This window comes from Hesperophylax consimilis, chromosome 7 (genome assembly GCF_061612785.1).
Source record: "Hesperophylax consimilis isolate HC1 chromosome 7, BYU_Hcon_1.0, whole genome shotgun sequence".
NCBI classification, from domain to species: domain Eukaryota; kingdom Metazoa; phylum Arthropoda; class Insecta; order Trichoptera; family Limnephilidae; genus Hesperophylax; species Hesperophylax consimilis.
Genome location: NC_142842.1, coordinates 22910741 through 22937052, shown reverse-complemented (window position 1 = coordinate 22937052; position 26312 = coordinate 22910741). Strand labels below are relative to the sequence as shown.

Sequence of the window (26312 nt, the reverse complement as noted above, 5' to 3'; positions counted from 1 at the left end):
TTATTAAAAAAAGTGTTTAAGGTTGAGTGTTAGTTTAAATCTAGTCTTAATACTATTCTTAATTATAATTCTTTTATGGCGGTTGCCGGCCAATCTATACACTAAATATTAAAGGTCCAATAATACGAACTACCGCCTCCATCTGCGTGTAAAATTACGGAGACATATGCGAGCGCACGTGTTCAATTTAGCCGTTCTGTGAATTCAAATCACGTAGATACCTAGGGACATATCAATCTGACAGCAAAGTCACCGAAACAGGAATATAAGATGGAGCATCTCTAGTGGGAGAGTGGTTTACATAAATATACCACTCTCTAGATCGATATCTTCCGGCTTTTTGTATCCAACAGAATTATACAGTACTTAACCACAGATATACAAGCAGTACCTACCGTGCGGAGCAGAGCAGTAGACAAGGTAGAGGAAACTCAAGGCCATTTAAAAAAATATGCGACCATAGACAACATAATTGCTCTCAGCCTACTCTATTCACTCACTAGCCCAAAAAAACTATTGTAAAAATAAAAATGTCCTTGAAGCAGAAAAATGTCGAAATGTTTTCCAAGGGCAAGGTTCATCTGACTAAGAAAATAAACTTTTACAGTGCATTTCCTTAAGATGAAACTTGTTAATCTGAGAAGAAGACACCCAAAATGACAAGAAATTTGCAAAAACACTGAAGAAAATTTCCAAAACATGATTGTCCGACAGTACGACGAAAAATTCCGACATTTTTCAGCCTCATGAACTCATGGTTACATATGTTTAAAAATCTTTAATTTCACCAAAACAATAAGATAATACAGGATAACACTAATCAATAACATGAATAAGTTTATCGATATAATAAATAACATTTATACGTTGTGGAGGAAGACATATGTCAAGTATCAAGCATTGTTCAAAAAACCGAACGAATAACCTAAAACTGTTAATTCACTTTAAACTTGAACTTACGTAGGTAGGTTGAATATAATATGTTTGTAACTCGCTAACACTATACTGGCTTATATTGTATTTTTATCACGAACAACTTTAACACGCAATATTTTCGACGGAAATGATAGTATTTCGGCAGCAAATGACAACCCGCGTGTATAAATAAACCACTGTCATTTTGTTTGAATGATTTGAAAACTGTCAAACGGCATAATTCCGTCATCTCTTTCTGTTACACGAGTCATTATGGTAGAGAGCGAGAGATCAAACCAATCCTTCTGTTCTCACCAATGAGATCTGAGCTTTTAGCCATATTATTCGTTTTCTATAAGAATTTTGAGGTGGGCGTGGCGGTTTCAAATGAGTTTCAAGGCCAAAGCTTAGTTAAATGCCCCTGGTGGTTTATTTATGTCTAGTGGTCATAATGATTTTATGAATCTTTGGATAGGTTGAATATCTATGGTATGGGCTGTCAGACGACCACAGACGACTGTCAATTTGGTTTGGTCTGTCACCTGTCATAAAAATGATATTTGCTTATAACTATAACCTTAAAAATATTTTTTTATTCCCATTTTTATCTTTATTAGCATAACACATATTTTTTTATTATTAGCTTATACCGTAGCATTGTACCTTCAACGGATCACTGATAAATTTGACGATGGTGTTGAAATGTCAAGAGGACAGTTATTTGCGAGAGGTAGATAATATACTGCTGCAACTACTTTAATTTGGATTACTTTGGCATAGGTTTTTATTTCTGTATTGTTAGCTCCAAATGTCAGTAATCTGGGTCCTTTTTAGCTTCAAGCTTTCTTTCGCAAATCTCTTACAATGGGATTCTGTTAGTGCAATGTAAATATTGACATACTAAGTTCGTATGGAATATAAATTGCCGCCCGGCTATTTTGTACTGCAGTTGTTTTGCCTCTGCTGACTGTAAACTGCAACTATTTGCGACGATTCGATTCTAAATGGTGGTCTTTCAACAGGGCGAAACTTATACTATCTAAGCACTGTGGAATCGAAATGAAAACATCGATGATCTATGCGCATTTAATATATTTTCAAGAGAGTTTGCAAGAACCACCGGGTTATGCTTAAAAATAACAATATCTCACTTTGCAATATTATACACGGTGTCCGGAAACTCGTAGTACAAGCGGGAAACTGGAGAATCTACACCACATGGGGAACCCAAATAAACATAAAGTTTTATGATTTGAGCATTTTCACAAAAAAAAATAAATTATTTTTCGGCTATTTTAGGGTTAAAGTTTTTTCTGGTGTTTAGGGTTGAACAACAGATGTTTTAACCCTGCAGAGCAGAAATATTTTATGATTACACCAGATTAAATGAAGGGTGATTTCAAAATAATGCTTCAAATCCGAGTTTCTTCATTTGTTTTACTTTCAAATAGTTTTAATTAGTTGGGTACTTTGATCTTCAGTAATAATTTATAAGAATTTGATTAAAAAAATAAAAAATCAACTTCTAACTCGATTTACTCGATAAGGAAAGCTCAAATAAAAAAAATATATACTACAAAATCGACTCCAAATGTGATGTAGATTCACCAGTTTCCCGCTTGTACTACGAGTTTCCGGACACCCTGTATAAGCTTAAAATTAGTTTATGGGAAACCGTTATGTGTTATTAAATAAAATAATATTTAAATAAATAAACGAGTACTTACCCAATTAATATTTTTCATTGCAGTGGTCTGCCCGAGTAGAAAGCTGTGAGGAATTGAAAGCCGAGGGGGGTGAAGGGGGTTACCGTGTACAGCTTAGCGATACAATCATCTTTCCAGAGGGAGGGGGGCAGGTTAGTCTATTACTAATAACCTAGTCACCCATCTCATACTAACTAACGACCACACTGAAGGTTTTAAAAAAATAATATGAATACCACACAGTCCCAAGTCCCAACTGCTCCCAACCATCTGGAACCAATAAGACTCTGCCATCCCCAATTTGGGCATTTTGTGAGGCGGAAGGTAGTGAGGAGGAGAAGGAGATGAGGAAGACGGAAGAGAGAATGGCGGAGTACCTGGCTATTCAGATCTGGTCACTAAACATGCCTAAAACCATTTCAAGCAACGTTTCAATTCTGAATTGTGTTCTTACACAAGGGCAATACTGAGAGTATCTTCCACTCTGGAATGAGCGCAAGTGTGCTATTATAATAACAGTAATATTTGGATGATTTGTATAGCACCGTTTTTGTGCAAAATCACTTCAAGGGCGCTGTACAAATATATAATACATTTCTACAATGATCTATGTTATTACTAACTGTATATGGAGATAATATACATAACCATACCTGGTAGGTCACTTGAGATTAACACTTAATTAACATTGAAACTAAATTGACACCGAGAAAAATGTATTATTTTAAATGAATAAATAATGAAATAACTATAATTCATCAAATAAAATTTATCGACCTTCGGATTGCTAGTCGAGAGCCTTACCCCTCGACCATGGAGGCCGAAGGGTGAAGGAGATTACCGCGTATAACCCAGCAAGACAATCTCATTTCTGGTATTGTTCAAATAGGTCATACTCTAATGACAACACTTCAATTAATTGAATCTTGCTGTTGTAAAACCTGCTCTGAAAATTTTTTAAATACGGAAAAACTGGAACATGAATAAGTTTGGAAAAAAAAAGAAAAAAAGAGAAAAAAAAATTTACATTTGTGTCAAATATCTAAATAATATGTACATTATTCTTTCGATCTTTAGCAACGAAATATTTATTTTTACATGTTAAAAGTGTAGAGGGGGATACTCAAAAGAAACCAAACTGATGTTGTGGGGTGCTTACTTTTGTAGTATCGGATTCTGCCAAGCCATGTCAAGCATTGTGTTGGAGAAGTGGTCCTTTCGGCTGGTGTGAATTTTTTGGTGATTTGTTTTTTTTACCATGGCTGATTTTCAGTAATGACCCAAACTTTTTATCCAAGGTCAGGAATTTTTATCTCTGAAACAAAGCAACAATCAATCCAATGGAAGGCAAATCTCGCCCATTGTAGCTTATCGTTGATTTGTTTTTTCAATGTGAGATGAGTCTTCCATTCATAGTTTGTTCTCCATTTGGTTCTCAAATTTTATTTTTTCCCATAGCATCATCCTTGTAGGCCGTTTTTAACGAGAGTTTCTGTACCAGTTTTAAAAATTTCACAGCCGTACGCTGTTCACAAAAATAAGCCATCGCAAAGTCGACGAGCACACAAAACAATTGTCACCAAAAAATTCATACCAGCTGAAAGGACGTCTTCTCCAGCACAGTGCTTGGCATACTGACCGGAGAATGGTAGCTGTACACGGTCGTACCGGCAGAACGCAGTACTACAACAACGGTGCTCCCAGCAACATCAGTTCGATTTCTTTTGGATACCCCCTCGTAATATAAAGAAAAATAATAATGAATTTTCCTCACTCATATCAATATTATATTTATGTATTTATTTTCATTGTTTTACTGAATAATTTTTTTTATGAAGCTGTTGTTTTAATGAATTTTATGTATTTAAGGAAACTAGTTGGCATAATATTTAAAAAAAATAAATATACATTATTCCATTATTGAAGACAATATTAGCAATTTCTAAACGAAAATCTGAAACAGAAAAATCAGAAAAGGATATGGTCACATCTAGGACTCGAACCCAGGACCCTTGTCTTTCCGGGACACCGCTCTACCAACTGAGCTAATGGGACCCTATCCCCATCGGTCACTTTTAACTGTATCATATTTCGAATAAGAACTACCAACATTGTCTTCATTTTTTAGCCGCACATTTTTACTGGCAACTATCTTTATGTATGATCGCAAGATTCAACCCGAGCTAAATGCAATCTAGGCAGCGTCTTTTTAGATAAACCTATCTTATTTTTTATTTTTAATGTGCGACATCTATTGACTTTTCTGCAAGTCTAGAATGAATATTGGTAGAGCGGTGTCCCGGAAAGACAAGGGTCCTGGAGCGGGATTCACGTTCTCTTCACCTTAACCTATCTGCTAGCGTTAGCCAAATAACGCTATCACTTGTAAGGATAGCATTAAGTTCGCTTGTAACGATCCTATTGTGGACTAAGAGCGATTCACGAAGTAGCGATAGCCTTACATTTTTAATTTAGGAGACACTAAGTAAAAAAATCCTAAAAAAACTCGGTAAAGAGTTGTTGAGACATTGTTTGAAAACACAGATATATGAAATATAATCAAATGACGCAAGATTTGAACCAAAACTTTGTAAAACAATTGCTTTATATTATATTGTATTTTAATTAGTTGTTATTTTATTTTTAAATAACATAAATAAGCACTTTATCGAAGATTTTCGTTTTGTTAAAAAGTACCTGCCCCGAGAGATAGTAACGACTTTGTTGTTCATTCACCACTGAAAGTGTCAATTTTGCCCACCAATCGCGCCACCGAGGGGAATCACTTTTGTCTTCCAGTAAAGTTGACAAGTTGTTTATTCACTTCAATTCAGTTCAAGTTGTTTACTTGTTATTTTTGAGTCGTTTGCTGAGGAATTCAATAAAATGAGGTAAGTAGGTGCTATATTATGTATGTAAAAGCATTTAAATATTATTCGTATGCTTTTCACTAGGACTCAAACGGAATTATCAACAGTATAAATAATTATGTCTGTACGAAGTTGACGTTTGTTTAGAAATGTTTAAAACCAAGTAAAAAGCGATACAGTTCTTGTATTATTATATTTTGTCTTTATTATTATGTGTGCAAACCTAAGAAAAAGTGTGTAATTAAGAATCTGACGTTAATTTAATTCTCTTTCAGTGTACAAAAAGCAAATCGATCTGCCCGTACAACAGCCATCCAGTTTACGATAATGGCCGATGCAATGGTCGCCGAGCCGCTCTTCGCGGCAAACCGTTTTGTCGGTATGCATGGAAAAGAGAATTTAGCCGCATTTTGGCGAAATCTCACAAATACATTGAATAACGCTGGTCCACCAAAATCAACCACTCAATGGCAAAAAGTGAGTTAAAAGTTTTGAATAGTTTTTGTCAATGTTGTAGTGAATTTGATCTGTCAACTGTAATGAAATATTCGTTTCAGGTGTGGACCACATTAAAATCGAATGTGAGGGCGAAAGTTGCCAAAATGCGGAAAGACCGCCTGCAGACCGGCAACACATCAGCGAGGACCACATTGTCCGAGCTGGAGGAGAAAGTATTTAGCCTGATAGGCAGAGTGGCTGCAGAAGGATTAGACGTGCCTGACAACCTTCCCAATGATGATGTATGTATTTTACCACGCTCGTTCATGTCAAATATTTTGCTAGTTTACATAATATGAGTAAAAACATAAAGAAATTTCATAAGATAGATTTTGATATGTTTATTTCGTTTTACAGAGATCTCTTCTCGCACTGATGGGAGTGTCATTATCAGTTGATGACGAGCCTGCTGTGGCTGTAGAAGGACTAGGCGTGCCTGATAACTTTCACAATGATGATGTACGTATTCTGATTATTTTTATAGGACTATACCCACGCTCGATCATGCCCAATGCTTTTGCTAGTTTACATAATACGTGTAATAACATAAATAAATTTCTAATGATACATTTTGATCTGTTTATTTCGTTTTACAGAGATCTCTTCTGGCATTGATGGAGGTAGCAGATGGTGAGGAACCTGCTGTGGCTGTAGAGATGCAGCAGGAGGATGATGGTGTGGTCGAGGAGCTGTGGGTTCCGAGTGGTAGTGGTGGAGTGAGGGGTGAATTCCTGAACCCTGTGATTAGCCCTTCACCGCCGACCACTCCTCACGCAGTGGACAGACCTCCCACTCCCCATCCATCAACCCAGAGACCAAGGCGGAGGCCTCGACTCATGACAGGTAATTCTTTATACAAATCAAGTAGATTCGCGTCCATCGAATCTAAGTTCGCAGGATAACCAATTATTATTACGTGAAGCAGATCAAAATATGTATTTTAATTGATTTATATACGTATAAATTCTATTTTTATAATAATCGAAAAATCAAGTATTCAAATTATGAGAGACATCAATTATATTGAGTTTAAACTTTCAGACCAAAACGAAGCCAGGGCTGCAGTTCAGAAACTAATGGAGCAACAGAATTGTACTTTATCGGTGAGGAAAACTTACTTTACTATTGCATATTATTTGTGGCCTTCTTCCTAATTAGTAACTTGATTACATTTCAAGATTGAATTTTTTTTTTACAGAATATTGCAGAAACCCAGAAGAGACGAGCAAATTTAATCGAGAAATATTTAATTGAGAGAACGAGAGAAAGAGAAAGAGACAGGGAAGAAAGAGAAAGAGACAGGGAAGAGAGAGCAGAGCAGTTCGCTCAGCTCATGCTAATATTAAGTAGACTAGTAGAGAGAGAGAGGAGAGAAGAGGAGAGAAGATGAGAGACGTAATAGAGGATGACGAAAAGGGAGTAAAAGTCAGTATTTTTTGTAATGCTCATGCTATTATTAAGTAGACTAGAATACAGAGAGAGGAGAGAAGATGAGAGACGTAACAGAGGATGAGGAAAAGGGAGTAAAAGTCAGTATTTTTTGTAAAAGCGGGTTTTCAGTCTCACTCTTAACTATTTATTTATTCTTTTAAATTGATATTGTGTTTTAAAACGTTAATTTTACAATAATACTAATAAATGTGATATTATCTTCCTTTTACGTTATAATGTTGCTGTGATTTGAAATGAGAGTGGGATTTACGAATGTAAAAATAGTATTGTTTATTATTGTTTGTTATAGTTGTTTAATTGACATGATGTTAAGATTATTGAAAAATCACTTCTAATTCTTACAGAGCCTTTCAGTGTAATTTTCATGATGGCTTTTTTGATTTTAATTAGTGAATATAGAATATTTTCATTTGTACTGCCTCATCCGATAATATCATAATCAACAGTGAATGAAACTTGGCTGAAATCTGGGGAAAAGCACTTGAAATTTACATAAATGAATTACAGGTAATACAAAACAAGGTAATCAAAAAACTATTTTACTACATATCACAAAAAATCATATAGGGAAACAAAACTGTTAACAACATTAAGAAAACTATATGAATATACAAATTAAATTGTACACATAATGAAACTAGATAGTATTAGTTATGGAAGTGCGTAGTGATGATGTGACTTCTTACACGTCTTCCTTCAGCAAGACGTGTCCTTGGAAGTTCTGACTCTTCTCTATCTGAAACGGATAATGGCCTATTATCCGTTTCAGAATGGTTATCATGCTCATGGATGCGAGTTAATCTCCGCATATTGTGCAGCACAACGCACGAATTGATTATGTGATGAGCTCGTTTGGGTTCATACATTAGTATTCGCTGGGCAGACAGACACCTCCAAGTTCCTTTCAGAACTCCAAAACACCTCTCCACAGCTGACCGAGCTCTACAGTGAGCGTCGGTGTACCTTTTCTCACTGTCAATGGCTGAATTTGGAATGGGTGTCATCAGCCATGGTTCCAACGGGTAGCCTGCATCTCCTGTTAAGTACAAAAATATTAAAATGAAAATTAATTTTTGTTTTAATTGCTTTTAGAACCAAAAGTAATTATGTATTTTTCCATTTTTTGTTTTTTATATCGAATAAATATATCAAAATCTCTGGAGAGATTATAATTTTTCCTATTCTATGTGGAGAGGAGACAATGTTAATTGTTGTGAACTAATAAAAAAAATATACTATTTACTACATGTCCAATGACTTATTTTTACCTATTAGCCAAGTTTTCCTTTCTCCTCTTTCATGCCACAGCTCCATAATGCGACGAGGTGGAGAATTGGCCCAAATCTGGCTATCGTGCCGCGTTCCCGGATATCTCGGGTTCACGTCTAAAATGATGAGGTTCGGATCACAAATCTGAAATGTTCATTTTTTAAATTACAATATTAGGACTTTTTCACACATATGAAAGTAGGTACACAAAGAATGGTCCGAATCAAGGGCTTACCATTTGCACATTTAAGGAGTGATTCCCATGATGATTTAAGTAAATCTCTTCCTGATCTGCAGGAGCGATTATTGATATGTGGGTGCAATCAATCGCTCCTATAGTCCCAGGAAAAGGATTATCTGATTGCTCAAATAATAGCCTAGCTTTCTGCCTTTCTGCAGCAGTTGTAGGAAATTTGACCCACGTTATCGTTAATGTTTGGCTGATAGCCGATGAAACATTCTGAATGCATCGGCTAACTGATGACTGGCTGATTGCCAAGCCCCATTCGTGGCCTATACCTCGCTGGTACGAACCCACCGCATAGAATCTTACTGCAGTAAGTACCTGTAAGTATAAATTTCAGTCATGAATACCATACCTCCTTTTTCATGGATTAAATAATAGTTATGTTTATTAAATGTAGCACCGACCTGTGATTGGACAGACAAGCCATGTCTTCTTTTAGGTTGTAGGGTCAGGGATAATGAATTAATTAGGAAATGGGCAATTTCCTTCGAAATTCTAAATAATTTAATGAATTCCGTTTGCCCCATTTCCATCGGATTTTGACCATCTCTTAAACGTCGAAATGGGATTCTCCTCTCGTTTTGATTATCCTCCAAGTCTACAATCTCCAGAGCCAAAAATCCTGCAGCCATTTTATCTGCAAGATATTACTATTATTTATCTGGAAATCCCCAATGGCAAATTATATGTGCATCACACAACTATAAACGTTTAGTTTATTTTAATCTAAATCACTTGATATCTGATATTAAATTTCGTGCGTTTTGAAAGTTACATAGGTATTTTACAAACATCGCAAATACGTTAATTCGGTTAATAATAGCATTATTATGCGAAAAATACTTCACTAATCATGTTTACAGTAAAAACTTACGATAATATGAAGTTTTCTTTTGTTTAAATTACACTAATATCACTATAATCGTCACTAAGTCCGCAAATTTATCAATCAATGCTTTGCTAATGACAGGTCGACCGGTCTCCATAAAACATGCTAGCGTTAACTCGTTTAAGGATAGGATTTTAAATGACAGGAGCTGTCAACGAGAGAATGGGAATCGCAATCGACGTTAGTGCTAGCGTTAATTTTTATAATGCTAGCATTTCAACTGTCAAAAGAGAACGTGAATACCAATCGTAGAAAAATGCGTTAATATTAAGGTAAGGCGAGGATTACTGTCGTTAAAAAGAACCGGAATCGCGCTCCTGGGTTCGAGTCCTAGATGTGACCGTATCCTTTTCTGATTTTTCTGTTTCAGATTTTCGTTTAGAAATCGCTAATATTGTCTTCAATAATTAAATATTACAATTTGAGGTTTTACTCAATAAAGTTATTCCAAAAAATAAATATACATTATTCCAGCCGAGCGATGAGGGTCATGTGGGGGGCCTGGCAGTGCAGCGTTTGGAACGCCACGGGGGCACCGTGTGGCACTACCTCAAAGGGGCCCTTAGCCCCGGAGAACAGGTTTCCATCTCCATCAACTGGGAAAGGCGCTTCGACCACATGCAACAACATTCTGGTATGTGTTATTAAACCCTTTTTGTTGGACTACCTACTTTGCTCAGCATCACAACCAGTGGCGGCTAGCGCTATGAAACGTTGGAGCAATGCACTCCCTAAAATTCAGTCAGTCTAAAAAGAATGATTATCAACCTATAATAATATCACCAAAAATCAAATCAAATAACGGATAAAAAAAAAATCAAAACAAAATCGAATAAATAAATTTTTGTTATATCAGAAATAAAAGAATTAGCTTTGATCCCAAAACATATAAATATTTGAAGATAAGTATATATTCAAAATAAAAGGTAAGAAAATAGTAGTATCGGGCATTTCAATTAAAAGAGGGATTTTTATTTATTTATTTAATATCAACGGTATAAATATACCATAAACAATGATAACATGTCACAGTTAAAATCGTAGAAATATTTTTAAAAAAGAATTACAACTATATGTGGCATTTGATTGTGAAATGACATTAGAGAGTAAATTACATAGACATATGAATATTAGTAGACCTGCCCTAAGTGATTAAAAGCGTATTATCCCCACTCCCCATACCGGTTCCATTGAGCCGGCTGGGCTCGCGTACGGCCTCAAGTGATATTTGAAAACGTGACGTCATCATTCTTGTGCGAACTATGGTCGAGGCATCATCGGTTCATTTTACGAAATAACACGGCAAAATGTTTACTTGTACTATGAAAACTGGTAAAAATAGATGCGAAAAAAGAGAATAAACCCAATTGTCGTATTACATTCCATATATAAGCATTATTTTATTTTATTTTAAGCATATTCACATCGTATAATATGAATCAGTTGTTACTATACATCGAGAAACGTCTGGACGCGAAACACAAAGCTGGCTGGTTGCTGGGAAGTAAATTATGAACATTTATAAAAGTGTCTTAACTAAATACTCTGAAACTAACTACGACTCTGAATATAGAAGCTGCCTTACTTTGCCGAATTTGGACTTCGCAAATTTGTTCATAACGTGGCGAGTAATTTGCGCTCCCATGTAAAAATGTCTATTCATTCAAAGCAGATTTTACTTTTAAGAAGTAAATGGTGATATTATAATGCGAGATGCCTATTTACTGTCAGATTGATTTATTGACGAATCACAGTCATCTTCACTCCCTTCGTTCTTCAACAGTTGATTTTACCCCTCGCCTTTATCTTCTCGTCTATTAATTCCTATGTCTGTGGTAAATTAGTAATTTTTCAAGGAGACTCATTGAGTCCTCTTTGGTTTTGCTTAGCATTGAATCCTCTATCTGAAATGTTAATTAAAAGCAAGTTTGGAATAAAAATTTAGGGTAATACAAGGGAGAGTATTACAATTTCGCATTTATTATTTATGGATTATATAAAATTATTTCCAAATCCTGAAAAAAAATTTGAGAGAAAATGATCAAGGTAGTTAAAAACTTTTTACATCATATTAAAATGACTTTTGGTTTAGATAAACGTAGAACGATCCATATAGAGAAAGGCTAAATTGTAGATGGGGTCGAGAGTATATTTAGAAATTTCCAAATTACTAGTATAAAAAGGGATGAGGTTTATAATTACCATAAATATTTAGGATACCCACAATCAAATAGATTAGACCATAATAGTATTACAAATGATATTAACGAATAATTAGAACTACGGTAACATAGTTTAATTGCCATCATCCAAATTCAGCTAAAGAACGAATTAATTTACCTAGAAATTTAGGAGGTAGAGGTATAGTCAAAATTACTTCCTTGAAACACAATCAGGTAATGATAAATAATCAATAAATGCTAAGAACTTTTTTTCCATAGGAAAGCTAATAGCTCAAAAATGAACAAAATAATTTGCAAGGCAAAGAAACATTACACCTTTAAATTTATACGACGAGAATGCCAAAATTTTTATAAATCTAAACCAGGAATTATTAGATTCCTGGTCAAATAAAATTATTCAAGCAAAACACTTCAATTATCTTAACCAAACGTATGTTGACAAATTTTCGTCAAACAAATGGTTGAGTATTGGAGAGTTGAGCGCAGAAATAGAAGGATTTACGCTTGACATTCAGGATAGAGTCATTAATACTAAAAATTATAGGAAGCATATAATCAAAGATACAAATCCAATTGATGATTTATGTAGAAAATGTTTGGCTTTTCCGAAAACTATAGAACATATTATATCGGGATGTTCTGTATTGGCGCCGTCCGAGTATACATTTAGGCACAATCAAGTTTTAAAAATAATTCACCAAAGTTTGATAATTAAACATAACTTGATTGACTGCCATAATATAGTACCATATTATGAATACGAACCAAACATTTTTAGAAAATGAATTTTATAAAATATATTATGATAAAACTATACTAACAGAGCGAACGATTAGCAATAATAGACCCAATATAGTTTTACATGACAAAATTTTAAAAATTACTTATATCATTGATGTCACTATTCCAAATTCCTGTAATATTCAAAAATCTGTTTCTGAAAAAATAAGAAAATACACAGATTTAGGAAATGAGATTAAAATGATTTGGCAATATAAAAGTTATTTCGGCTACTGGCATTATACCTAGCTCTCTGATTAAAAATTTAGGTATATTAGATCTGTCAAAGAATTTATATATATAAAAATGCAAAAATCAACCATTTTAAAATCAACCATGTAGGATTACGAAAGATTTTGGAAATATTTATATTGAGGAATCAGTAGGATTTATTGGTCCAGTTAGGAGTTCTACCGAGCCGAACCGTTTGATATGAAAATATCTGGAGTCGGTGAATTATTTTCCCATTTGATCTCTGGTGAGTTGACGTGTTGTTCTTGTATTGTTTTGTATTTATTATGCTTATATAATGCACTTGCATAATGTGGATTCAATAGATGATCGTTTGTGGAAAAGTGTGTGGAAGGGTTTAGTTTTTCCTGTGGGGAAGATTTAACCCAGACATAAAGTCGAAATAAAATAAAAAATAAATGTAATACTACTATAAAAGTACTAAGTTAAATTCAATCGGCGTGAATTTTCATTCTTTGTATCGTGTGTCATAAGTCACGTGGTGCGTGCGGATTCCATATCACTCATCGAGAAATATCACCTGGGAACATCAATGAGGATGTTGACCATAGTATTGAAACTTCCTCGAAACTTGAACGGCGCTTATCTCGAAACTCTTCGGCTAGGTGGAAATACCCGTAAACACCATATGGCAAACGAGATGGCTCCACTTTAATTCACAGTTCGCACACCAATAATATAGCATAAATTGCTGGTATCCTTTACCTGACCTTGCATAGGGGATAGATTGAGAATATTGCAACGTGCTGCAATTATTACCCCAAGGATGCCATAATATTTACCTCTAAATCGGCATCACAAATAAAGAATTATTTACAAATGTGCTCGCGGCTGACTATGTCCCCGCGCCCTGCCACTTGACAGGCTAGGTTAGGTCAAACACTACATTTTTTACATCACAAGATTTATAATAAGCACCGTAAATCGGGAACGCCGAGACTATAGAAGGTGCCTCTGTGACCCAAAATGAGCCTTGCGGTTGTTTAAACATAATGGAAGAGCGGTCGCTTTTCGACTGCAAACCCCGTGCTTTATACATAACATATGTACACAGTTGACATTTGTCACATGAGAACGGGTTGCTTCTTCAACTCGTTCTTGAGTTCAACAGCTCGGCTGTGGAACGATTTGCCGGCCTCTATGTTTCCTCCAACAACATGTTCACTCCTTCCTCTCCTCAAAAAGACCCAAAGACGACCTAGGCCCTGAGGGAAATTAGTTTCCTGTGTGGAGATGAATGTATAAGAAAAAAAAATTAACCCTTCAGTGTCTCTGTGGGTCCCCGGTACCCACATCCAAACTTACCCCTCTCTCTTTCTATTCAAGGCTCGGCCCATGTGTCTCTCTTCCAGGGCAACATCTACTATCAGCCATCCTGGAACACGAGTATGCCGTGGACACAACCTCATGGTGGCTAGGGGGTGAGGAGTGTCACATAGAGGTAGGCGGGCCCCCGGCCCCCCTAGCCGCCCTGCTGCCAGAGGTGGAGGCCCGATGCAACGCCCTCATCAGGGAGGCGCGCCCTGTCACCGTGGCACTCCGCCCCGCTACCCCCACCGAGCTGGAGCACCTGCCCGAGGATCAGAGGGAGGAGCTTCTCCGGGTAGTGACCATCGTAGGGGTTGATGATAACCCCTGCTGCGGGACCCATGTCACAAATCTGAGGTCAGTATTATACGAGTTTGTAAAAAAAGTGCAGAATTTCATAATTGCGACTGTAAGTCAAATTGTAACATTTTTTGTTATTGTTGTGTAGGTACATATTTCTTTGATGTACATTTTTTATTCTATTAATTTATTTTATAAATATAACGTCTCGTGTATTGTTTTTAACTCATCAAAATGACAATTCAGCACACTTTTAAAAAGTGATACATATAAAGTAATAATAATAATAATAATAATGATTTATTGTCTTCTTTCACTGCCATCTCTATTACAAGCCGTGCTGTAGATTTGGCGGGAAGTCAAATTTCAAAGTAAAGAGGCCTATTTCCCCAAGAAGCAAAAACATCATTCCAGCTCTGATTTTAAAGGTTCTAATGAATTTAATTTAAAGTGAAGGCATGGATATTTCATATTTATAAATACTTACCTATTTTACCTATGCAAATCGTTTTGATTCATATTAATGAATACATACTCACCTAAATCCTATGGGTAAAAAAATATATTTTTATTGTGGGAAGTAGATATTTTAGAATTTCATGGATAAATAGTAAAAGATTTTTTTGTACAAGTATATATTTGATTACACTATACACAATACAATTATTTTCAATATTTGTATTATAATATATGGATAGGAACATTGGAGGGGACCCACCCATACAAATATCCGAGTCCATAAAAATAAAGAAACAAAACACAGGTTACATAAAATGTTACAAAAGTAGGCAACGTAGAATATAAATTATTAAGTAAAATAGATAAACTGCTAATATCCTTCAAATCAACAATAATATGTATTGATAAAAAATAAAGATGAACACTAACTATAATATTAACTAATTACAATATGTTTTAAGTTTTCTTGTATTACTTTTTTTATTTGAAGAGATACGATTGTTTTGCATTTTGCTATAATTATTAAGCAAAATATTTGATAGAGTTTTCACAATCATAGTGTAAATTCTGTGATTTGTCATCCCACAAATACATTGTGAATCTAAATCTACATAAAAAGAACCAGATCTTAGGCTTAAAAATGTTAATGTTAATAATATGTCCTTTTGGTGTCCATGTTCCAAAAATTTATGATGTAACTCTTTTTCATTGACAATGAATTCAAATATGGAACATAAATGAGAAAGTAGTTCTAAAGAGTTTTTAAATTCATATTCAAGACTACTGGCAGCGTCTAGTGCGGACTTTAAATAAATATGAGCTTTTAATAAATGATTATTTACAGTATTCTGACTCTTGTCTTCATAATTAACATTGTCATCTATATTAATATTATGATATCGTACCAACAAATTTTCTAATTGTGACCATAAACTCAATATCATAGTTTTGGGGAATAACCACTTCAATTCACTATGAGAAAGTTCATTTGTTCCGACAAATACTTTGATATTCAGATTATGGTCAACTACAACTTGAGAACTTAAATATAAATGTTTATCTACATTGTCAAAGTTTGTGGTGTATAAATATGTTATGTCATTTATAGTTTTTACATTCCACTCACCGAGTTTAATTTTTATTTGCATATTTCTAACAAAATCACTATAATTCACTATTGTGTCACTTTGAAAGAAAAGTTCAACTTGTTCCTCGTGTCGGTGTTTTATTTTTAACTTCCTATTTTCGGGATTCACTCTATCCAGTGCCTTTTTCTTTGTTAAATTGGAAAACCTTTAAAAATACTTGGTGTAGCTCCGATGGCCAATTTTGGTTTTTTAGGGTGCGATATAATATCCTTTTTGTCAAAATGATTGATGCAAACGGCAGCGAAAGCACCTGGAATCCAATTTTTGTGAGGAATGGCCCTGATCCATGACTGTCTGCGTTCTTCCTCCGCTGGAAACTTGAAGATGGTAACCGCTCCTTCCTTCTTCAGAGAACTGGTGTAATTTGCTTTGCAACCGGGAACACAGCACTTATGAGGCATCTGAAAATAATATCCACTAATAAATATATTACGTATTTTCAAAACAAATCAAATTTCACTTTGAAAACAAATCAACAATCGAGTTGAAACGAAGTATCATTTCCAAGTGCCTACTAAAAACGTGGCGGCTTATGAATTACCCTATTATTCTCTCAGAAAGCTCTACACATGTTATTACATAGTACTATTATGTAGATTATATTATATTATATAGATTATATTATATTATCTAGTAAATTACACCATTTATAATGATAATCTGTACAGATCCAAAGCTAAGCGTCATCCGCCATTATGTAAGTTGTTGAAAACATTATTTACTACGTTAAAATTGTAAATATATTTAAAATGTCTTACCTTGACGATCGTATATAACCACCAACGTATTGTTTTACAAAAATGAAGTATAAATATTGCAGAAACGTGATGTAAAATGTAAAATAACTGCTTAAATCAGTTGCACACACTTTCCAGACGCCTACAAAATCCATACTGGCGCATAGAAAAAAGCTACCACGAAGTCCGAAAAACAGGACTCTTTGAATGTCAGTTGGTTTTCTACAGCACGGCCTGTAATAGAGATGGCAGTGCTTCTTTTCATTGGTAACATATAGATTTAATGATATCCTCACTGGGATCTCCCGTGCTGAGGATGTCATTTACATATTATAATTTAATTATAAGAAATTAATATTACAATGTAAAGGATGAAATAAAAACTAGGTTAAATAGGGTAGGTATGTAGATTTAGTTTATAGCTTAGTTTTTTTTCATTGATAACTACAGTCGAACTTGGTTATAACGATCACGGCTATAATGAGCAATTACAAAACAATATTATTTTAGTTCAGGCTTATCTTTATATAATTGTTGACTGTTATAACGAGGTTGATTCACTGATATACCGAGCAAATAATTTTGTCAACACAATTTCTGAGTACATGTATGGGTCGTTGAATCTGAAAATAATAAATTCATATTCAATAATTTTTCTCGAAGTAGTAATAAACAAAGGGACGGGAATTTCCTATCCTATTAGAGATGGATTCATATTTTTATGGCACTGCCTGTGTAAGATTGTCAGCTATGTGAACCATTGCTATCCATCGGGCACAATTTAAAATTGTCATAAAATCTGCAAAAGACATGCGAAATTTGAGCTACACAATTTTGTTCTCTTTTTACGTCTTCTTTTGTATTACAACTCATCGTCAATACTATATATTAATACTCAGTTTCTTTTTTTTTTTTCGGGGGCATTTAGGCAAAAAGCGACCACTCTCCCCCTTAAGTCGATACGACTCGAGGTTCATTTTCGCTTGCGCGGCGTTTCGGAAAAAGTAGCCTTTCATTTGTTTCGGGCTTCAGGCGAAAAGCGACCGAGACGCCTCTCTGTCGGCACAGAAGCCGAGGTTCAATTCGGCGTGCAAAAACCGAAAATGCGAGTCAGTGCAAAATGGCATTAACTCGACCGGATTCGTTCGGGACAAGATGTCGACAAAAATTTGAGGAACTTCTGGCGGCGGAAACTGGAAGCGCTCGCGGCGCGCCATACTGAGGCGCCTCAGTGCGCTCTCCCGCCGCCAGGACGGCCCCACTCTGGCAAAAAGTCGATTTGCGGCCGTTGAATTGTCAGAGCTTCCCGATTGGGAATCGACGTTTCCCGGCGAGAAATCACGAGTGTTGCCACACGCGCGGTTTCAAAACGGCCAAATTTTGGTGCATTTTCGCAATGTTTCGTTTTCATCGATCGCCATCGATCTGAAAAACTTTTTCTCCTTCACCGTTTATATTTTTATTCAATTTCGAACGCACCCCGAACGCGAAATGATTCAATTTTTTTTTCGTGCGCCTCTCTCGCTCGAAAATGTTTCGTTTTTCGCATTACTCTAACGTAAATTAAAAATACGATTGATTTTGATCGAGCGTCGGGTCTGATTTAATCAGATATCGTTGTTTTTTTTTTAAATTTTCAAATTTTCGAAAAAAATCATCGTCCGAAGGTTTAGGAACGTTAATCGGCCATCCTACATATGGCGCTCGGTTCAAAATGTCTCACAATAACCGGATGAAGTTTTGACATTTGCGATTTGAACGAAAAAATGCCATAGCAAAGTGATGTGCTTTTATTTTAGGGATGTGAATTCAAAGAAACGATAAAATCTGTGCAGGTACTTACTTTGGCAGTTTATCTTTTGAAAATCGATAATGCTTTTGAACGAAATAAAATTAAGTTTGGTAAAATTAATTTGGCACGGGTACCGTCGCCCCGTAGTGAAAAACTATATCAATAGCGTAACGCAAATTTATAATTTATACCAGGAGCGCAGAAGTTAATAGAGTGAAGCGATGTTAATTGTTTTGTAAAATAAACATTTTTTTTAATCAAAAGTTTTTCCAGTTTGAGTGTTTGTAATATAATCATCAAATTTGGGAGGCGGGCATGGGTACCGTCGCCCCGGGAGCCATTCATATTTAAAGTTCTTACATCTTTTTTTTTAACGAGTAGGTACCTAATTGCGCTACGAAAATATTTTTTCGGGATTTTTTTTTTAAGTTTTAAAAGTTTGAAATGACGACTTTTTTCCTCCATAATGATAATTCTTATAAAGCCATTTCTGCCAAAAGTTACCTCGAGGACGCTGTAATCTACCACGAGCACAGAAGTTTGAGAAAGTTATTTACTATGAAAAAACGGATTATTTAATTTTTTTTTTTTTTTTTTTTTTTCAAATGAATGTTTTAACATTTTGCGTGTTTGTAGGGCAATGTTTTTTTCCAAAATAAAACTCGCTGAGACTTTTGAAGAATGTCTGTGACAAAAACCATACATACGATATGGGTATCAAATTACGCGTCTCGACCTTCACAACCCGAACGGCTCGGTGAAAAAATGATCAGTAAGCTCCTTGGCTCTTTTTTTCTCCAAATATACAGTTTTTGCTTTTTGCGTGTTTATAATAATATTAATTATCGCAGGCGGGCATGGGTACCGTCGCGCCAGGAGAAATTCATATTAAAAGTGTGATCCCTTTATTTTTTTACGAGTAGGTACCTTATTGCGTTATGTATGCATTTTTCCGATATTTTTTTATGAAACTAAATTAAGATTGTAATGAAGACATTTTTCCTCCATAATGATAATTCTTATAAAGCTATTTCTGCCTAAAATTACCTCGAGGACGCTGTAATCTACCAGGAGCACAGAAGTTTGGGAAAGGTATTTAATATTAAAAATGGATTATTTAATTGTTTTTTTTTAATATAATTTTTTCCATTTTTCGTGTTTATAGAGCAATGCTTTTTTCCAAAATAAAACTCGCTGGGACTTTTGAAGAATGTCGGCGACAAAAACCGTACATACGATATGGATATCAAATTACGCGTCTCAACCTAAACAACCCTAACGGCTCGGTGAAAAAATGATCACTAAGCTCCTTGGCACATTTTTTTCTCAAAATATTCATTTCTTTCTAAACATACATATATTTTAATACATTTGTGGACACACATTCATTGCTTCATTTTTAAAATTAGCGTGTTAATTGAGCAATTCTTTTTCCAAAATAAGATTCGCTGGGACTTTTGAAGAATGTCGGTGACAAAAACTGTACATACGATATGGGTATTAAATTACGCTTCTCGACCTACACAACGCGAACGGCTCGGTGAAAAAATGATCAGTAAGCTCCTTGGCTCTTTTTTTTCTCAAAATATTCATTTCTTTCTAAACACACATATATTTTAATACATTTGTGGTCACACATTCATTGCTTCATTCACATGCAAACATACATATTACATTTTTAAAAGTTTTAAATTTTGCGTGTTTTTGAGGTTAGGTTAGAACATGGAAAAGGGTATTAGAATTAAATCACAAACCAGTCTATACAAACCTAGCGTAGCCCACAAACTACTTGAAAACTGGGATATAACTCTAAAGGGCACGCGAGCAGGCGTTATTAAAGGGGCATTTTTTTGTTATAGAAAATCACATTTAGGTTAGGTTATATATATATATTAATTTAATATTTTCACCACATTTTTACGCATTATATCACATCATAAATATAAAAGTAGGCACACACCTCTCGCTCCACCCGCATTCAACGCCAAATCATACATTCAAAAGTATTTTTACCCATTAGTTGCCTGCAACGGGCGAAAAGCTACATTACACCACGCACCACATTTTTACGCATTACATCACATCAAAAATATAAAGGTAGGCACACACCTCTCGCTCCACCTGCATTCAACGCCAAATCATACATTCAAAAGTATTTTTACACATTAGTTGCCTGCAACGAGCAAAAAGCTAGTTTTGTTTTAAAAACCAATAAATATGTTTATGAAGGTACCTAGTTACGAGCATGTGGTAAATTTATGATAGTGATGCACAATTTTTTCAGCGGAGGGGCCGCATTGCCTATTGTTCAAACGGGCTGCGACTTATAAGTGGATTTTTTTTTGTTTTCGTTGAGGAGGTGGGGGTTGACAGCGAAATTCAAGAGTTAAGGTTTACTTCGAATTTTTTGTTATCAAAATCGGTTCTTCAAATTTGGTTCCATTGAGGAAATGCAGCGTAAATTAACCTAAACTCTGTAAAAAAATGTTCTCAGCCAGGGTTTTCAAGAGTTACCCCAAACATTGTGATTTTTCTCTATAGCCAAGTGGGCCGTATGAAATTGATATGCGGGCCGCAAGATTGGGGCCGCGGGTTGTGCATCACTGGTTTGCGACAAGTAAATTTTTACAGTCGAAAACCAAAACAATCCCGCAAGCTAGTTATTTATGAGAAGTGCGATTTTACAAGCGATAGATACAGTACGCACAAGCTAGTGATAAAGAGACAATTTAGTGATATTTTTCTCGGAAGCCTTGAACCAGGTGATGATGGCTATAATGCATTGATTGTTATAATATAGAGGAAATGGAGAAGCACGAAAGTGAAATCTTTAAAGCAATCATAATAATAAATTTGAGTAATATAAGTTTATTTTTTTATATGTAATATCTACTCGTATTTTGAAAATACATACACTGTAGAAGCAGGTAGGTAGGTACATAAAACTTTTAAAAAACAATAAGGAGCAAATATAGTTGGTCCTCTCATGCTCATTGTAACCAAGTTTAACTGTATATATATATCTTTTTAAAAGTGTGTTGAATTGTCATTGTGTTGAGTTATCATGGAACCGTTTTTAACTGGTTTGAACCCAATATTGAACCAATGAACCAAACAATATTAATCAGTTATAAATAGATTGCACACACTTGGGAACTTTTATGCTAAAATCGCAGATACTTTTAATATTTCCCTTGTATAAAGCTGCACTAATAACACATTTTAACGCCACTTATTTTAATGAGGTCACTACATAACAGGTTTATGTCATTGCTTCTTTCTTTACTGTTATGTTTTCACTAAATTTAATTCTTTAATTTTTCTCATCAAAATTTAAAACTGCACTATGTATGTGTAAAAAAAAAATATAAAAACTTTTGTATGTAAATGGCACTTGTGCCGTAAATTCTAAATAAATAAGGAAACTATATACGCATCATATTACATATAATCTTGAAACTTGCAATACAAAAGTAAATTTTGTGTTGTTTTATGTAAGAAAAACTAATGCATGCATTGAACCGAAGTCGGTTATGCCAGATGTTATTTATCATTAATGTTCACAATATAAAATGTATACATATTTATAATTTTTAAGACCTAAAATCGACATTTAACATTTAAATGTCAAAAAAACTAAATGATTGACCAATTGATGACAATGTAACATTTTTTAATGTGCGTGAAACAAAACAAAATGATACTTTACAGTCAGCTGCAGGCGATCAAAGTGTTGGGCGTGATAGCCGGGAAGAAGGGCAAGAGCAATATCCGCTTCCTGGTGGGCGACCGGGTCCTGCAGCGTCTCCAGCTCTGTCTGGACCGGGAGGACTCCCTCACACGTCTGCTCAAGTTAGTTCACTCATTCAATTATTCAAAATGTATAAAATCTCACCGTTAGATTCACTCAGTTTATTTTGATTTTGTAGAAAATATAAGGTGAAATAAATTTCCGCAAACTTAACTGCAAAGTTTGGGTCCAATTCTAAGAACCTTACAGCTCTGCTACGGAGGCAGTTGGGGTTGATGCTTGGTTTATCAATTTACCGAAAGGAAGATACTCGGCCTGGTGAAAGACTACCACCACGTTGCATCAAATGGCTTTAGCCGTATTAGGTGACCAGATCTGAATAGCCAGATACCTTCCACTTCCCCTCCCCTATACCATAGTCCCACTGGTTGCAGATGGTTGGGAACGGTCGAGACTCTGGGTAGGTAGGTACTCACACAGTAAAAACTGTTTCCAGGGGACAGGCATCCCACCACTGCCAACTGATTGAGAAACTCCAAGCGGGATCTAAGGCAGGCCAGAAGCTGTTGGAGGAGGTGGCCCAGCTGGAGGGGTCGCGGGCCCTGGCTGCCTTGTCCCCCGGGAGCCCCCTAGTGCTCCACCGGGCCCGCGCGGCCCCCGCCTACCTGCCCGCGCTGGCCCGGACCCTGAACACAGCGCCCCCTGAGGTGCTGTTACTCCTCAGCGCAGGAGATGAGACCGGTCCCGGAGGCAGTGTGACCATGCGGGGCCCCAAGCAACACATCGCAGTACTAGCGCCTAAGTAAGTGTTTTCATACCAAGCAACGTATTGCAGTACTTACTAGCGCTTAAGTAAGTGTTTCCATACCAAGAAATGTATTGCAGTACTAGAACCTTTTTTTAAATTTTTTTTTTTACATAAACACTACGCAGTAAGTAGTAATAGGAAAAATAACTACTTTCAGGGCCAATGTCATCTTTGAGGATGCTGTGTGGAGGGTATTTTTGATAAAAGGATGGAAAGTAAGTTCTGGAAAGGAAAAAGATTCGAGAGGTGGGTAAGAACCGGGGGTCAGTGTGTCCAGGAGTGAAGGACTTATTAATTCATCCTCCCACTACAGTGCAACGTGATGGGTGGAGAGAGTCCGACTGGAGAGGTCAAAGGAAATCTCTCAACCGATGTATCCCGATCTGTCAAGCAGTTGATGCATCCGCTGCCAAGACCTTGACACTTGGGGTGATCTATGGCAGAGGTCGTGGTTATCCAATTAATGGTTCCCGGGGCGGCAGTACCCAAAGTTCTGGAGTGTGGTTTCTTGATGAAATTATGGCATCGACTACGGCAGAAGTTTTCAGACAAAAATAATCCATCGAATCCAAAGAGGACACAACATGGATCTCTACAAGACCCGATTCACTCCTTCTTTTCCTGAATGAGACTCTACATCTCCAAAGATGACAAAGAGAGGAATGATTAAATAGTACAATTTGAGGTTTTTCTCAATAAATTAACCACCACAAAAAAAATAAAATAATCTAGACTTTAACAAGTCAATAGATGTCCCATATTAAAATAAAAATGGATACATTTATCCAAGACACTATCCAGATTGTAATTTAATTTGGGTAGAATCTTGCAATCGTACATAAAGATAATGTTGGTAGTTCTTAGTCAAAGAATGATAAAAAATTATGTAAGTTGACATGGTCGAATTAGCTCAGTTGTCAGAGCAATGCCCCGGAAAGGCAAAGGTTCTGGGTTTATTTTCCAGATGCAACTAATCTTTTCTGTTTCACATGTTTTAATTTGAGAGTGCTCAAGTCTTCAATGATTACCGGCCGTTGTTTCCAACATTTCGAACGATCAATCTCAGGGTCTGATCAGCTAAGTGATTTGTTCAGTAACATTCGATTCGCCTGTTTCCAAATATCTTTACTGTTGATTATCCCGCCCACTTTCATAGCCAATAAAATAACATTAAAGTAAAAACTTTCAATGCTAAATCAATATTGACGAATTACCTATTGTATTTATTACTAAGGCATATATTTTACTTAAATACTGTAATACATAAACCGATAGTTTATATTTTTTTAAACAAACATATGAAATATGTTAAAAATTAAGTGTGAAAAAGCTTGACTTTAATACCGCCGTTCCTTGGCGTCGTGAATATTTTTCACTCTGTCGACACTTTTTATAAACTAGTAATTTACTGAGGCAAGCTTAATCCAGTAGTTTGGCTTCCTTAAATTGGTTGATCGCTCAGTTGTCACCTTTCCGTTGGAAAGAGCATAGTCGCGCGTTTGAGCAGTGTTGAGCCAAAATTTCGGCTCAAAAGTTGATCAACAGGATTGGGAACAACGACCGTAAATATTACAATTTCAGGTTCTACTCAATAAGTTATTCCACTAAAAAAAAGGAAATGATTTCCCTCCGGGCCTCCCATGTTGAGTAATATAAAAATAAAACAGATTTGGAAATCTCAAATCTCCGAGTTGGTGCCTGAATGTGGACGATGCGTTATGTTCTTATCATAAATTTACCATGTTTCTTCTTATCTTATATTGACTTAAGATCACAGATATGCATGTTCAAACGCTTTGATTCTGATTTGTTGTCTTAACCTCTTGTGTGCCAACATATTGAAAAAAATCATTTCTCTGAATATAACTAGCTATTCTGGTGATACTACGTATTTTTATAAATGTATAAACACATTATCTGGTAAGACAGTACAATTTACAAAAACATCATTTTGACAAGACAAAAAACAGTTATATCGAAAATAGAATAAGCTGACGCAAAGCGAAAATTTACAATCAAGAAGTTAATGACCGGTTATTGGCAGAGTTGAGATATGCGTCTGGTTCCCACCGGTATCATGGCTTCAATTTCTTTCCTAGCTAAGTCCTCCATCTTTGCACAAACAACATTTTTAATAACAGAGCCGACCCCAACAGCCTACCTAGGCAATGAGTTGGGATAGTGCTAGGAATAAGAAGAAGAACATTTTTAATAACACAGTTTTAATGATGGCAGTATGAGTTTTTCAAATATTGTCAGTTTACTCGTTACCCGGGAATGCTTCTAACTTTAAAAAAAAAATTATGTATTGCACCTTGTGACTGATGTGTCGAACGTTCCAGGGTATGCAGCCTGCTCCAGGGTAAAGGTGCCGTGCAGGGTGGAGGGGAACGCTATCAGGCCAAGGCTGGGAACATGGCGGCCATTGGCAAGGCACAGAACTTGGTGAGGGAATACTTCCTCTCTCCAGCAACTGACGAGTGAGGATGAATCAGATTGGGCAAAATCTAACCAGGCCTAACAAATTAGGCCTTTCCTAAACTGGCCAATACAAATTAGGTCTAACCCATCGGTCGGCAGACTGCGGCTCTGTGCGTAGGCGTTTGTGGTTCATATTTTTATATATATGGCTTTCTGATACATTTGTTATCCTATATCCTTGACAACTTGGCTCTTTTCACTTGAAAGTCTGTCGACCCCTGGTCTGACCTAACAATAAGTACTATCACTATCTATAATATGTACATATTCTTAAATAAAAAGTTGCTGTGATCCATCATTGTTTATTTATTTACATTCACTTATAATACCAATATTTGTTGTCGAATCATGGCGTTTTTTCAATTTGTTGTGAACACCAGTTTACGCGAGCTTAGTACTTGTCATTTCTACTAAGCGGCTTACTAACTAGCAAGCGGCACATAATCATTTACACGATTGGCCATTAC

At 35.8% G+C, this 26312-nt stretch overlaps 2 protein-coding genes across 2 annotated transcripts; both read left to right on the top strand.

Moving 5' to 3' along the window:
- Nucleotides 1-1428: 1428 nt before the first annotated feature.
- On the top strand, nt 1429-26140 carry LOC149422499 (alanyl-tRNA editing protein Aarsd1). Its single transcript, XM_089633837.1, has 7 exons — nt 1429-1645; nt 2666-2773; nt 10321-10480; nt 14414-14726; nt 22517-22657; nt 23053-23358; nt 25707-26140. Exons 1-7 carry the CDS (start codon nt 1607-1609, stop codon nt 25846-25848), a joined length of 1209 nt encoding a protein of 402 aa, XP_089489963.1. The 5' UTR covers nt 1429-1606; the 3' UTR covers nt 25849-26140.
- Nucleotides 5508-7243, top strand: LOC149422500 (uncharacterized). The gene is made up of 6 exons (XM_089633520.1): nt 5508-5512; nt 5767-5968; nt 6049-6231; nt 6347-6448; nt 6586-6832; nt 7188-7243. Exons 1-6 carry the CDS (start codon nt 5508-5510, stop codon nt 7241-7243), a joined length of 795 nt encoding a protein of 264 aa, XP_089489646.1.
- Nucleotides 26141-26312: the final 172 nt, after the last annotated feature.